The sequence below is a fragment of the Acipenser ruthenus genome, chromosome 9 (genome assembly GCF_902713425.1).
Source record: "Acipenser ruthenus chromosome 9, fAciRut3.2 maternal haplotype, whole genome shotgun sequence".
Lineage (NCBI taxonomy): Eukaryota > Metazoa > Chordata > Actinopteri > Acipenseriformes > Acipenseridae > Acipenser > Acipenser ruthenus.
Genome location: NC_081197.1, coordinates 40,259,273 through 40,271,332, shown reverse-complemented (window position 1 = coordinate 40,271,332; position 12,060 = coordinate 40,259,273). Strand labels below are relative to the sequence as shown.

The 12,060-nt window shown below is 38.2% G+C and overlaps 1 protein-coding gene across 5 annotated transcripts in view; it reads left to right on the top strand.

Moving 5' to 3' along the window:
* Positions 1-12,060, top strand: part of LOC117405815 (intersectin-1-like) — a 71,287-nt gene that overhangs the window by 26,131 nt on the left and 33,096 nt on the right. For 4 of the 5 annotated variants that reach the window (XM_059029981.1, XM_034009193.3, XM_059029979.1 and 1 more), the window contains 9 exons: positions 887-996; positions 3,521-3,584; positions 3,881-4,018; positions 5,278-5,390; positions 5,835-6,097; positions 6,661-6,810; positions 8,147-8,287; positions 8,707-8,794; positions 9,140-9,279. In XM_059029981.1, the coding sequence (XP_058885964.1) occupies positions 887-996; positions 3,521-3,584; positions 3,881-4,018; positions 5,278-5,390; positions 5,835-6,097; positions 6,661-6,810; positions 8,147-8,287; positions 8,707-8,794; positions 9,140-9,279 (1,207 nt within the window). Of the gene's footprint in view, positions 1-308; positions 458-886; positions 997-3,520; positions 3,585-3,880; positions 4,019-5,277; positions 5,391-5,834; positions 6,098-6,660; positions 6,811-8,146; positions 8,288-8,706; positions 8,795-9,139; positions 9,280-12,060 lie in introns of those variants that run through there. The other variant, XM_059029982.1, reaches the window with a different exon arrangement.

Here is a 12,060-nt window from a genome sequence, read left to right as displayed (position 1 = left end):
TATATTTTTTGGTTCTGCTGTCCGAGTAACAATCCAAAATTCCTGTAGCTGTTGTCTGTGCCGTTTGACGCTGACAATGGGGTGTTGCCCACGAGTGTACATGGCAAACATGGGGCCGATGCGTTCACAGTAGAGCAAAAAACAGACCAAAGCCGTCGCAGAGCCCCCCTCTGGGGCAGGCCACTTATACGATGGCTGCATTTACACTACCGAAAAAAGACCTTGGGTGCCTTAAAGCCTGCCTAAAGGTGGCTAGTGTAAACTGGGTAAAAGAGTATCTTCTGTTGTAGTTGCAGTGCGCTGCTTCTGGTAGGATAAGATTAGATCGAGACTTGCCCCCCTGCTCCTCTGCTCACGATAAAACACCCAAGCAGATTCCAGAAAGACACCCAGCTGAGGTCAGCAGCAACATGGAGAACCTCGCTTGCTTTCCCTCTTTTGATATGAACTGTTTTCTGTAAGTTTTTTACCATGTGTGGCATTATGCTCTTTTTTTTTTGTTTGTTTGTTTGTTTTTGTTTTGGTCATTATACTTCTGTAGTATTAGCATAATTTAGTAATAAAAAAAATATATCTTGAAGCCTTTGCATTTTTCACTAAAAATGTTTCCATTGCATATGTATAGTTGATGGGTGAAACTAAATAAAAAGAACCTCAATAAAAGCACCTAAAAACTTAACTAATACAATATTTTGTTCTATACCTCTATCGTATTTGTTTGTACTGTACAATGTATACTGGTTATTGACGACTTCTATGCTGTGTGTTTTCTTTTCATCTATAACCCTGAGGTCAAACTATAAAAATGAAAGTCACGTAGACGCACTTTAGCTATGCAATCAAGCAAGCAGGTTTTTTAAGCGTGCCTTTATTTGATGTATTCTAGTGCAGCATCCGCTGCTGCTTGTGTGGATTGGGCTGTCCCTCAGTCCTCTCGGCTAAAGTACAGGCAGCTCTTCAACAGCCAGGACAAAATGATGTGCGGACATTTAACAGGTAAATCACATTTATAATGAAAGGAGCAAATCAACATGGAGAGCAAGCAGCCAAATGAAACAAAATGATAATACTGCTTACGGCTATAGAACAAAATGCTAAACAGTTAGCTGTTAAAATGTATTGTATAGCTGTGGCCAAATGTTTTGCATCACCTAGAATTTTAGGACTGAGACAGTAATTTAAAAAAGCCATAATAATAGTACAGTATTTCATGTTGGATTTCAAAATCACATTTTTCAATTTGTCCAGTTTTTCATTAAATATATGGAAAACTTCAAAGTGGTATGTCATTCAGAATGTTAATGTAAAATTATTCAACAGGTTTCATTTTAATTTTTATGAAGTAAAATTAGTTGGTTCTATAGGGTGATGCAAAATGTTTGGCCATCGCTGTAAATGCTCTTCTGTAGGTTTATAGAATATACCTGATGCCACTCCAAACCACTGATTGGTTGTATTAGTGTGTGTGTGTGTGTGTGTGTGTGTGTGTGTGTGTGTGTGTTTATTTTATATATATATATATATATATATATATATATATATATATATATATATATATATATAAAATAACAATAATAATCTGGGCGTAGTAGTAACATCTACCCTATTCAGTAAATTGACAATCAAACAAATCAAATGCAATTCAAAATAATTAACTGTAAGATAATGTATTTTGTGTGTGTGTGTATGTATGTGTGTGTGTGTATATATGTATATATATATATATATATATATATATATATATATATAGATACACACATATACAGCTCTGGAAAAAATTAAGAGACCACTGCAAAATTATCAGTTTCTCTGGTTTTACTATTTATAGGTATGTGTTTGGGTAAAATGAACATTTTTGTTTTATTCTATAAACTACTGACAACATTATTCCCAAATTCCAAATAAAAATATTGTCATTTAGAGCATTTATTTGCAGAAAATGACAACTGGTCAAAATAACAAAAAAGATGCAGTGTTGTCAGACCTCGAATAATGCAAAGAAAACAAGTTCATATTCATTTTTAAACAACACAATACTAATGTTTTAACTTAGGAAGAGTTCAGAAATCAATATTTCGTGGAATAACCCTGATTTTCAAGCACAGCTTTCATGCGTCTTGGCATGCTCTCCACCAGTCTTTCACATTGATGTTGGGTGACTTTATGCCACTCCTGGCGCAAAAATTCAAGCAGCTTGGCTTTGTTTGATGGCTTGTGACCATCCATCTTCCTCTTGATCACATTCCAGAGGTTTTCAATGGGGTTCAGGTCTGGAGATTGGGCTGGCCATGATCTTGATCTGATGGTCCTCCATCCACACCTTGATTGACCTGGCTGTGTGGCATGGAGCATTGTCCTGCTGGAAAAATGAGTCCTCAGAGTTGGGGAACATTGTCAGAGCAGAAGGAAGCAAGTTTTCTTCCAGGACAACCTTGTACTTGGCTCGATTCATGCGTCCTTCACAAAGACAAATCTGCCCGATTCCAGCCTTGCTGAAGCACCCCCAGATGAGTCAAGTTTTCAGCTTTGCCCAACACCTGGTCGTCTAATGGTTAGACAGAGACCTGGAGAGGCCTACAAGCCACAGTGTCTCGCACCCACTGTGAAATGTGATGGAGGACCAGTGATGATCTGGGGGTGCTTCAGCAAGGCTGGAATCGGGCAGCTTTGGCATGAATCGAGCCAAGTACAAGGTTGTCCTGGAAGAAAACTTGCTTCCTTCTGCTCTGACAATGTTCCCCAACTCTGAGGATTGGTTTTTCCAGCAGGACAATGCTCCATGCCACACAGCCAGGTCAATCAAGGTGTGGATGGAGGACCACTAGATCAAGACCCTGTCATGGCCAGCCCAATCTCCAGACCTGAACCCCATTGAAAACCTCTGGAATGTGATCAAGAGGAAGATGGATTGTCACAAGCCATCAAACAAAGCCGAGCTGCTTGAATTTTTGCGCCAGGAGTGGCATAAAGTCACCCAACATCAATGTGAAAGACTGGTGGAGAGCATGCCAAGACGCATGAAAGCTGTGCTTGAAAATCAGGGTTATTCCACGAAATATTGATTTCTGAACTCTTCCTAAGTTAAAACATTAGTATTGTGTTGTTTAAAAATGAATATGAACTTGTTTTCTTTGCATTATTCAAGGTCTGACAACACTGCATCTTTTTTGTTATTTTGACCAGTTGTCATTTTCTGCAAATAAATGCTCTAAATGACAATGTTTTTATTTGGAATTTGGGAGAAACGTTGTCAGTAGTTTATAGAATAAAACAAAAATGTTCATTGTACCCAAATACATACCTATAAATAGTAAAACCAGAGAAACTGATAATTTTGCAGTGGTCTCTTAATTTTTTCCAGAGCTGTATATATAATATATATATATATATATATATATATATATATATATATATATATATATATATATTATATATAATATATATAAGGCTGTATTATAGTGCTGTATATTTGTTTTGTTTGTTAACTAATATTGAACATGACATTATTTCTTCTCTGCAGGTCTACAGGCAAGAACTATCCTGATGCAGTCCAGTTTACCCCAAGCTCAGTTAGCTTCTATCTGGTAAGAGATGTAGAACATGCCTGAGATTATTTTGATAAATGTAAATGTGGTCAAAAATAAAACCGCTCAAGTTACAGCAATTAAAGTACCATTTTGTACCATCACCCAATAAATCAGCGTGTTATCATTTCTGATGTGTATTTTATGCTTTATCTGATTTGTTTCCCCCAAATCGACAAAGTATAAGATCATGTAGCTATTGCTGTATAATCGCATGTTGCGGCTGCGTGATTCCTTTAGCTTGAAAGAATACTTTTGTGGCTTAATGAGACAGATTTTTATAATCTCTTTTACAGGAATCTTTCAGACATTGATCAAGATGGGAAGCTTACAGCAGAAGAGTTCATCCTGGCCATGCACTTAATAGATATGGCCATGTCAGGCCAGCCTTTACCTCCTGTGCTGCCTCCGGATTTCATTCCTCCTGCTTTCAGGTGCATCACATAGTGTGTGTGTGTGTGTGTGTGTGTGTGCGCCAAGTCTTTATGTTGGTGTCACAATGTTCTTAGAACATTCGTTCACCTGCCTCTGGAACTTACCATATAAGGTTGGTTCATTTTTCAATCGTGCAACTGTCTCTGAGGGTGATTTCTAATCAATCCAACTGCCACGCAACTGTCTCCAGGGGGTCACAAGACTGACATATGAGCCAGCCATTAAAGTTAAAGAACATCAATTTACATAAAAAGCATCATCTAATTTATCTAAAGAAGAAACTGAAATGTTAATGTTCTATATTAAAACAGTTATCTGTTTATAAATAAATTCATTTATACTCACTGCTAGTGATTCATTTGAGTATGCTTCTGTTTCGAGGTGTTTCCTGGATATACAGTGGCTTGAGCCAATATATCTTCTGAACTATTCAAGCTGGACCTATCTACCGCTCCAGCGTTGCAAACATGCACAAAAAGATCAGGAAAATGCATGCACTGGCCATGCAGTGATTGTTATACAAAATTGACTTCTGTACAGACTCTGGTCAATTTCTCCAAAATGTTGGTCATATTTTTAATAAGATTCTAATGTGGAATAGTGTGTTTTTTTATATATAATATATAATTTGTTGTGAAACATTTAATTCAATACTTCATTAACATATTATGAATATCTTTTAAATTGCATTGCATAGGTACTTACTAGAAACGGTCACATGTAAACATTACAAAGAATCATGTACCTTTCGCTGGATCCAATTCTAACAGGAACACAGTTCTGATTGTTCTTTCAAACACAGTCTAATCACAATGACTTCTAAGATGTAATGTGAACTTTTTCAGGTGTTTATATTTGTTAATTTCTGTTGAAGAGGATGAACATTGTTACAGTAATATGGTCAATATACAAGGCAGTCTGTTCAGATAGGACATTAACCTGTCACAGTCTAGACAGCTGATTTTTGATTTCCTGAGTACACAATAGCCTCTGTCCTTTTTAAAGAAGAATTGAGTGTGAAAAGAAAAAAAAACAGCAGCAACACAATTAAAGGGGTGCTTTTTTTATTTAAATGGTTTTGGTTACTATTGTGACATGTAATAAGATAATAGGTTAATATTGTAAGTCGTCTTGTTTTTTTTTTGTACACTGTACTACAGTATAGTTTCTAAATGATTCGTTTTAAAACTGAAGAAAACCGTTTTTTAACAACTCTTTGTTGTAATACTAAGGGGGCTTATTTGTGCTTCCTTTCCAGAAGGGTTCGCTCTGGCAGTGGCATCTCTATCACAAGCTTACATTTAGTAGACCAAAGGGTACCTGAGGAACCTGCGGAGGAGGAACAGCAACAGCAACACAAGAATCTGCCAGGTAAGTGTGACTGGGAGTGCAGTCTAAATGGTAGAGCTGGATAGATCTTTGAATACCTGCTCTGCCACTGACTGACAGTGGGCAACAAGCTACTTTTAATGATGTATTTGATGGCCCACTTTTCTTTCTGTTTGCACCAGTGCAACACTTTCCACTCCTTGACTCCTGTAAGAATACCAGTGTTATGGAAATTATAAGAACAAGAGCAGTTAGTAAATCTTGAAAGACACACAATAGCGGGTGCTTCACTGGTCAGGGCATCTGTATTCCACATTGCGGCTTTAAAGAACAGTAAAAGTCCCACTATACAAACACTGATTGGTCTGACGTGTGAAATGCAGGGTATATCTTTATCAAGTACTGAGGGATTGGCCCCGTCCATGTGAATTGACCACACCCTGTAAATCAGTCAGAACTGCAGTTTCCTGTTCCGATTTTGCGCAGTGTCGTTCGAGGACAAAAAGCGTGAGAACTTCGAGCGGGGTAACCTGGAGCTGGAGAAGCGACGCCAAGCCCTTCTGGAGCAGCAGCGCAAGGAGCAGGAGCGCCTGGCAGCTCTGGAGAGGCAGGAGCAGGAGCAGCGAGAGAGAGAGCGGCTTGAGCAGGAGCGCCGCCGCCAGATGGAGCTGGAGAGACAACTGGAGAGGCAGAGAGAGCTGGAGAGACAGCGCGAGGAGGAGCGGAGGAAGGAGATCGAGAGGAAGGAGGTGAGCATCTGGATGACAAAGTGCTTTTATATATTGGATTCACATTTGGTAGACAATTGTATTCTTTGATTCTGTAATTTCATGTCAAAAAAACAAAGCTACCGTCGTTGCAGGAATGGGTTTTGTGAAATATCATATAAACAGTGCATGTGTTTATATAACACCTCATGGCATTTATTTTTGTCATTTTGGAAGTAATTAAGTTTTTTTTTTTTTTCAAAAGCACCATAAATGTATATTGATGATGATTCATGATTTGCCAACTGGCAGTCTGGCACAATTATTTGTTTACCGTGCTAGACAACTGCTAAAGACCCCTTTGCGTATAAATAAATATAACCCTAACCCTTGCATATAAATCCGTATTTATTGTGGGCTTCTATTTTGTATCATGGGGTTGTATTTTTTTTTTTTTTTTTTTATAGATTTTTGTTGCATTCTTTAAGTAGAGCAGATGTTCTACTATTGAAACTGTCATGAAAACGAGTGATTACAGGTATTCACCTGATCAAAGTTTGAGGGGGGGCTTTTTTTCCACCTGACGTGTGTGTTTATATTCAAAGGCTGCGAAACGAGAACTTGAAAGGCAACGGCAACTTGAGTGGGAGCGGAATCGACGCCAAGAGCTGCTCAACCAGAGGAACAAAGAACAAGAGAACATTGTGGTCTTAAAAGACAGGAAAAAGACTCTAGAATTCGAATTGGAAGCTCTCGTAAGTGATTTCCATTCCAACACAGACTGTCGACACTCGTAGACCAAACAACTGAAAACAGTGGGCCTTTAATCATGGACCCTGTACGTAATCATGGCCTCATTTGAATCTTTAGGTATTCTACTTATTCACTTATTCACCGATGTGACGGGGGGTGGGGGGGAGAAATGAAACCACTATAGTTTAGTAGTACTCATTTCCTTTTCCCTAGCAGAGTCACTGTAGACTTGGAAACAATACTACCGCAGTCAAAGGAACTGTCTAGTAGTCGGAGCCTATTGAATGTCTTTGCGTAATGCGAGCAGTAAAAGAAATATACTGGAAGAAACTTGACCACAGCAGCTGTGCACTTGATGGTGTTGGCTGCACTATTAGGAAAGGGAATAAAATGAAATACTGTTTTAACACTAGAACCGTCGCGGTTATACTCATACCTAAAACCGCCGCCGGCAGTCATTCTGACGGTTACATTTAACAGCATCAATATTAAAATGAGAGACAAACTATCGGAAACAACTCAAAAGTTTTATTCAAGCACATCATATCAAACATCTGCACAGCCAAAACACCGTATTTAAATGAACATTTAAACATAAAAGGGTTTATTTTCTAACTTGCCACATATAAAGCACTACTTCAAAAAATGAAAAACTAATAAAAAATACATTTGAAAAGAAACTAGTGTGTAAACAGGTACATGTACATACAAAACTGTAAAAACAAAAGTAGTTTTTTAATTTAAAACAAAAGTAACATGTTTTCTCTGAGTGTGTCACTCTGTGTAGCACTGAATCCAGGTTGACCTGCAGCAGCCTGCTGCTTTGCAGTTTTGTTAACGAAATGTTTCTGCCGAAGCGCTGTGGCTAGTTTCAAGATGAAATCTCTCCTCCTGATATTTTCCCTATTGCATTCCTTGTACAAAACAAAAGAATTGATGGCTGCCAGGTCCAGTAGAGATAACAACAGGCTTGTATATAAAAATAAATTGGAATATTGTAGGTTATATTCAAAATAAGAAACATGTCTTGTAAAAGGCAGTCAAAATGACTGCTCTGGTGGTTCTAGGTTGAGGAGAACCCTTTTTTTAATTTTTGCGATCCTGCCTTTCAAACGCCATCAGGGTATTTAATACATGTATTTAGGAACGGGCAACCACGTATCTTTCACACGCGGCGGTTCTAGCGTTAAATTACAACCGGGCTCTCTATGACATGGTTAAATAGCTAAGATGTCCACTATTTCCAAGTCTGTTGGAAGAGCCATGAAGAGCAGTCTGTCATGAAGGTAAGTCAGGTGTGGTTGAGTGTTTACAGGGAATGCTCTTTTCATTCCACAGAATGATAAGAAACATCAGCTGGAGGGGAAGTTGCAGGATGTGCGGTTCCGTCTGTGCGCTCAGCGGCATGAAATTGAGAGTACCAACAAGACAAGGGAACTGAGGATCGCTGAAATCACATGTCTTCAGCAGCAGCTGCAGGTAGGACCTCTGCCAGCTCATGAAGGTTTGACGGAATGTGTTAAGATACATAGGCAATTTGCTTATACTTGTACCTATATGTGGGACTATATTAAATAACAGTTGAGAAAATTTAATATCTACTAGACATCCACCCTCTACATTTTTTAATATGGTCCTTTATCAATTTTATTATCACAACCTATATATGCTGTTGTATAGTAGTGCAAATTTAGAAACCTTTTTACCCTCCATCTTTAGCCATGGTGGCATTTAGTTGTCAGAGGTACGCATTCTATTTAAAGTTATTACACTAGCTGTAACCTATGAAAGGTAATGCCAGCCAACCAAAACATAATGGCTGTTATGTTTATTGTAAAATTCCTGTGTTTGCTGTTATTGCCCAGTTTAAATTGAAGTGTGACCCATTGTTTGCGCAGGAGTCTCAACAGTTGCTCGGAAGGTTGATTCCAGAGAAGCAATCCCTGAATGACCAATTAAAGCAGGTGCAGCAAAACAGTTTACATAGTAAGTATTCACCTATGATCTTTTTCACATACACTGTACAATTGGTTTTAGGAGCATGACAGGGAGGGAAAGAGAGAGACTTCAGGCATCTTCCATGACCATCACAACCCTTAGATCTCAATCTAATGGAGAATGGATTTAAATCCCAGCCACATTGTGCCAAGGCTGTGATCAGGGCACACAATGGCCCAACCCAATATTAGATACATGTTATTAGGTACCAATAAAGTGGCCAGACAGTGTATATAAATCTCAACCACTTGTAGACAGTGTGTTTCTCCCAGATCTGGTCTTAAAGAAGGTCCAAAAGTACAGTGTATGATCTGTGTATACTTTGACTTGCAGGAGATACCCTTCTGAGCATCCGAAAAACCTTAGAAGTGAAGGAGTCCACTCGGCAGCAGCTGCGAGACCAGCTGGACGAGGTGGAGAAAGAGACACGGTCCAAACTGCTGGAGATCGACACTTTCAACAATCAATTAAAGGTATTTGTCTGGCAGACAAAACACAACTCTTCTGTTCTTCCAGCATTCTTTGTTTATTTTGCTGTATTTGTATACGGGACATCTCCTCTGCTATTGTTCACACTAAGGCTTCTGCTGGTATATAATGTCACTATTTAGTAGGGACTAGGTCATAGAATTTGCAGTTCGACATGTGCACAATATTGCATCGTGCTTGCAGAAGTTGGCAACATACAACATTGTTAGATTTATATATATATATGCATATCCGTACAATTTAGCCTTGGCTTTCATAGCTACTACATGTCACCTGTCAAAGTTAATCCATGACTACAGCAAAAGCATTTTCTTAATATCAGTAAAATGCTGTGGACGGCTAGATTGATGACTCGCCTCCCAGGACAGTGATACACATCAGTAATCCTGTCTGTTACCTTTGTTGTGTGATGGACTGAGAAACCTGACATCCCAGCACTTGTTGTTCTCTTCTAGTTTAGCAAGCTGCTGCTCCTACTGTTCTGTCGTGTTTCTATGACTCCCATGATATGGAGTTAGATGTTAATGTCTTAATACTGCAACAAATTTAAGTTGTTTTGCAAGCTGAAAATCTGGAAACTAAAATGGGTTATGCATTCTTGGTCCTAGGCTGTCCTTGTAGAAACAATAACCGCTACCTGTTTTTCTTTCCTTTTTCAGTTTTGCATGTTAACTTCAAACTTATGGCTGCAAGTCATAACTTGAAAATGAATGCAGGATTAATTCAGTGAAAATCCCTCACACAAGTAACAGTAAATCTAAGACATAAGACGACACAGGAATTTGATTCCAAAATCCTATTAGCAACTAATAGTAACAAATATGTGCCATTTAAAATATAATTAGGGCTTCTGGTTTTCGGGTTTTATTAATTGTATTTTTCATTGCTTATTTTTAGCTATTTTTTAGTTTTATGTAAATCCGTTTTTTTTCAGGGCTTTCATTTTTGATCTACTGTATGAAATATTGTGTTCGGTTACTTTTCAAAATGCTCGAACGTTTTTTTTCTTTTTTTTTTTTCCTGTCAAAACATGTATAGTAGTAACTCGACAGTATCTGCACACAAGTTGTACCTTCTTTCCTTTGCTGTCTTCCACAACAAAATCCCTGTGGTCACGGGCACATTATTCTGGGGTTTTTGTGAGTAAGCATTTTTGTACATTTCACCACAATTCTATTTTAAGTCCTCCGTATCTTAACTGTAATACAGCTTTAAATCCCGCTAACAAGCCTCCATCCTGATTGTAATCTCATTTTAAATCTTGCAAGTGGAGTCTCCAATAGAAATGTAGGAATATGCTGTCACTCAGTAGTTGGTGCGGGTTTAAAGTATTCAGAACGAATCAATGATAGACGCAAGTTAGGAAGGCGGGACATTGCCCAGCAGCACTGCGAAATGTATTTATTACTATTTTTGTAGTAGGCTTTATTTTTTAATGTTTAAAGGGTAAAGTCAATGTGAATTGATTAACCATTTCCACAGTTATTCTGGTGTTTATTGGCTATCCACCTATTTCATTTTTTTTTGTACCGGGGGTGTTTTATCGGTTAAAACCGAAAATCAGAATCCCTAAATATAATTGAAAACTAGCAGAAAAGATGGAAACCTGCATGTTTTGTTGATTCACAATCTGTTGCTTTCCTGTATTTTCACCCTGTCTGCTGTCCTGTGTCTGTTCTCTGCTTGGCTCTGCCATGATGTAGGCACTGGGTAGGTTCTATCAGGTTCACACAGCCACGCTAGAGAGTCTGCAGCAGCAGCTGATGATGGAGGAGCAGTGGGTGCCAAAGGTAGTAACCGGCTAACCACTGGCTGTTCTGCATGCAGTGTGCCAAATGCAGGAGTATTTTAATCAGTTTGTGTTTTTGCACAGCTAATCCATGCAGTGGAAATGGTAACTCAGTAACATGTGTTTGATCTGACTTTAACATGAATCAGTAGAAACTGGATCCTGTCTAATCAATGCTGTTCATACGTTGGGGTGATCCGGACTTGATTCATCCGAGCATCAGTACGTCTGTATGGCAAGTTTTCTTCCGCAAGAAGAATAATGTGCCAGATTATTGAGTAATACAATGCCAGTGAAGTCCAGAACACCCCATGTTGTTGTTGTTATGTTTAACATTGCTTCCCGGAGCTATGATCACTGAAATGCAGTATTGCACATCAGTTTAAAGAATTCTGCATAGCATGGTTGGATTTTTACAGGTACCATTTTGTGATGGATGTTTGTCCCATCTTCTGACTTACAGGGGTGGGGGGGCGGGTTCAGGTCTATTACATCAGTAAAAGCTTTCATGTGCTGTAACATTGAATGTCATCGGACTGCAAAATAATACATAATTAATCCGAGTGTTCACTATAGCAGTATGAAATAGTATTGCTGCCCTAAACAAGAAAAGTGACAGCAACAATACTCTGTATGGCAAAAGAATACCGATATATCTTCAAAACGGAATCATGTCATTTTAACTAAAATAGAAAAGCCAAAAACACTGACATTTGTATTTCTTTACTTTTTCTTGTGTGACCTTTTTTGTGCAAGATACCATCTAAGCCTATCAAATATCTGTACTTATTCCAACCTGGTGTTCTATTATAGTTGTGATTTTTTATATTTAATAAAAAAAACAACAACAAAAAAAAAACACTGCATTACAAAAGTACCGATTTTTAGTTTTAGAGAAGACGGTCAAGTTTTTATTTCTGGTTTATCCCCGCTTTTTGTTAAACTTAAGCATTTTTATTTCTTCCAGTCTTGGACT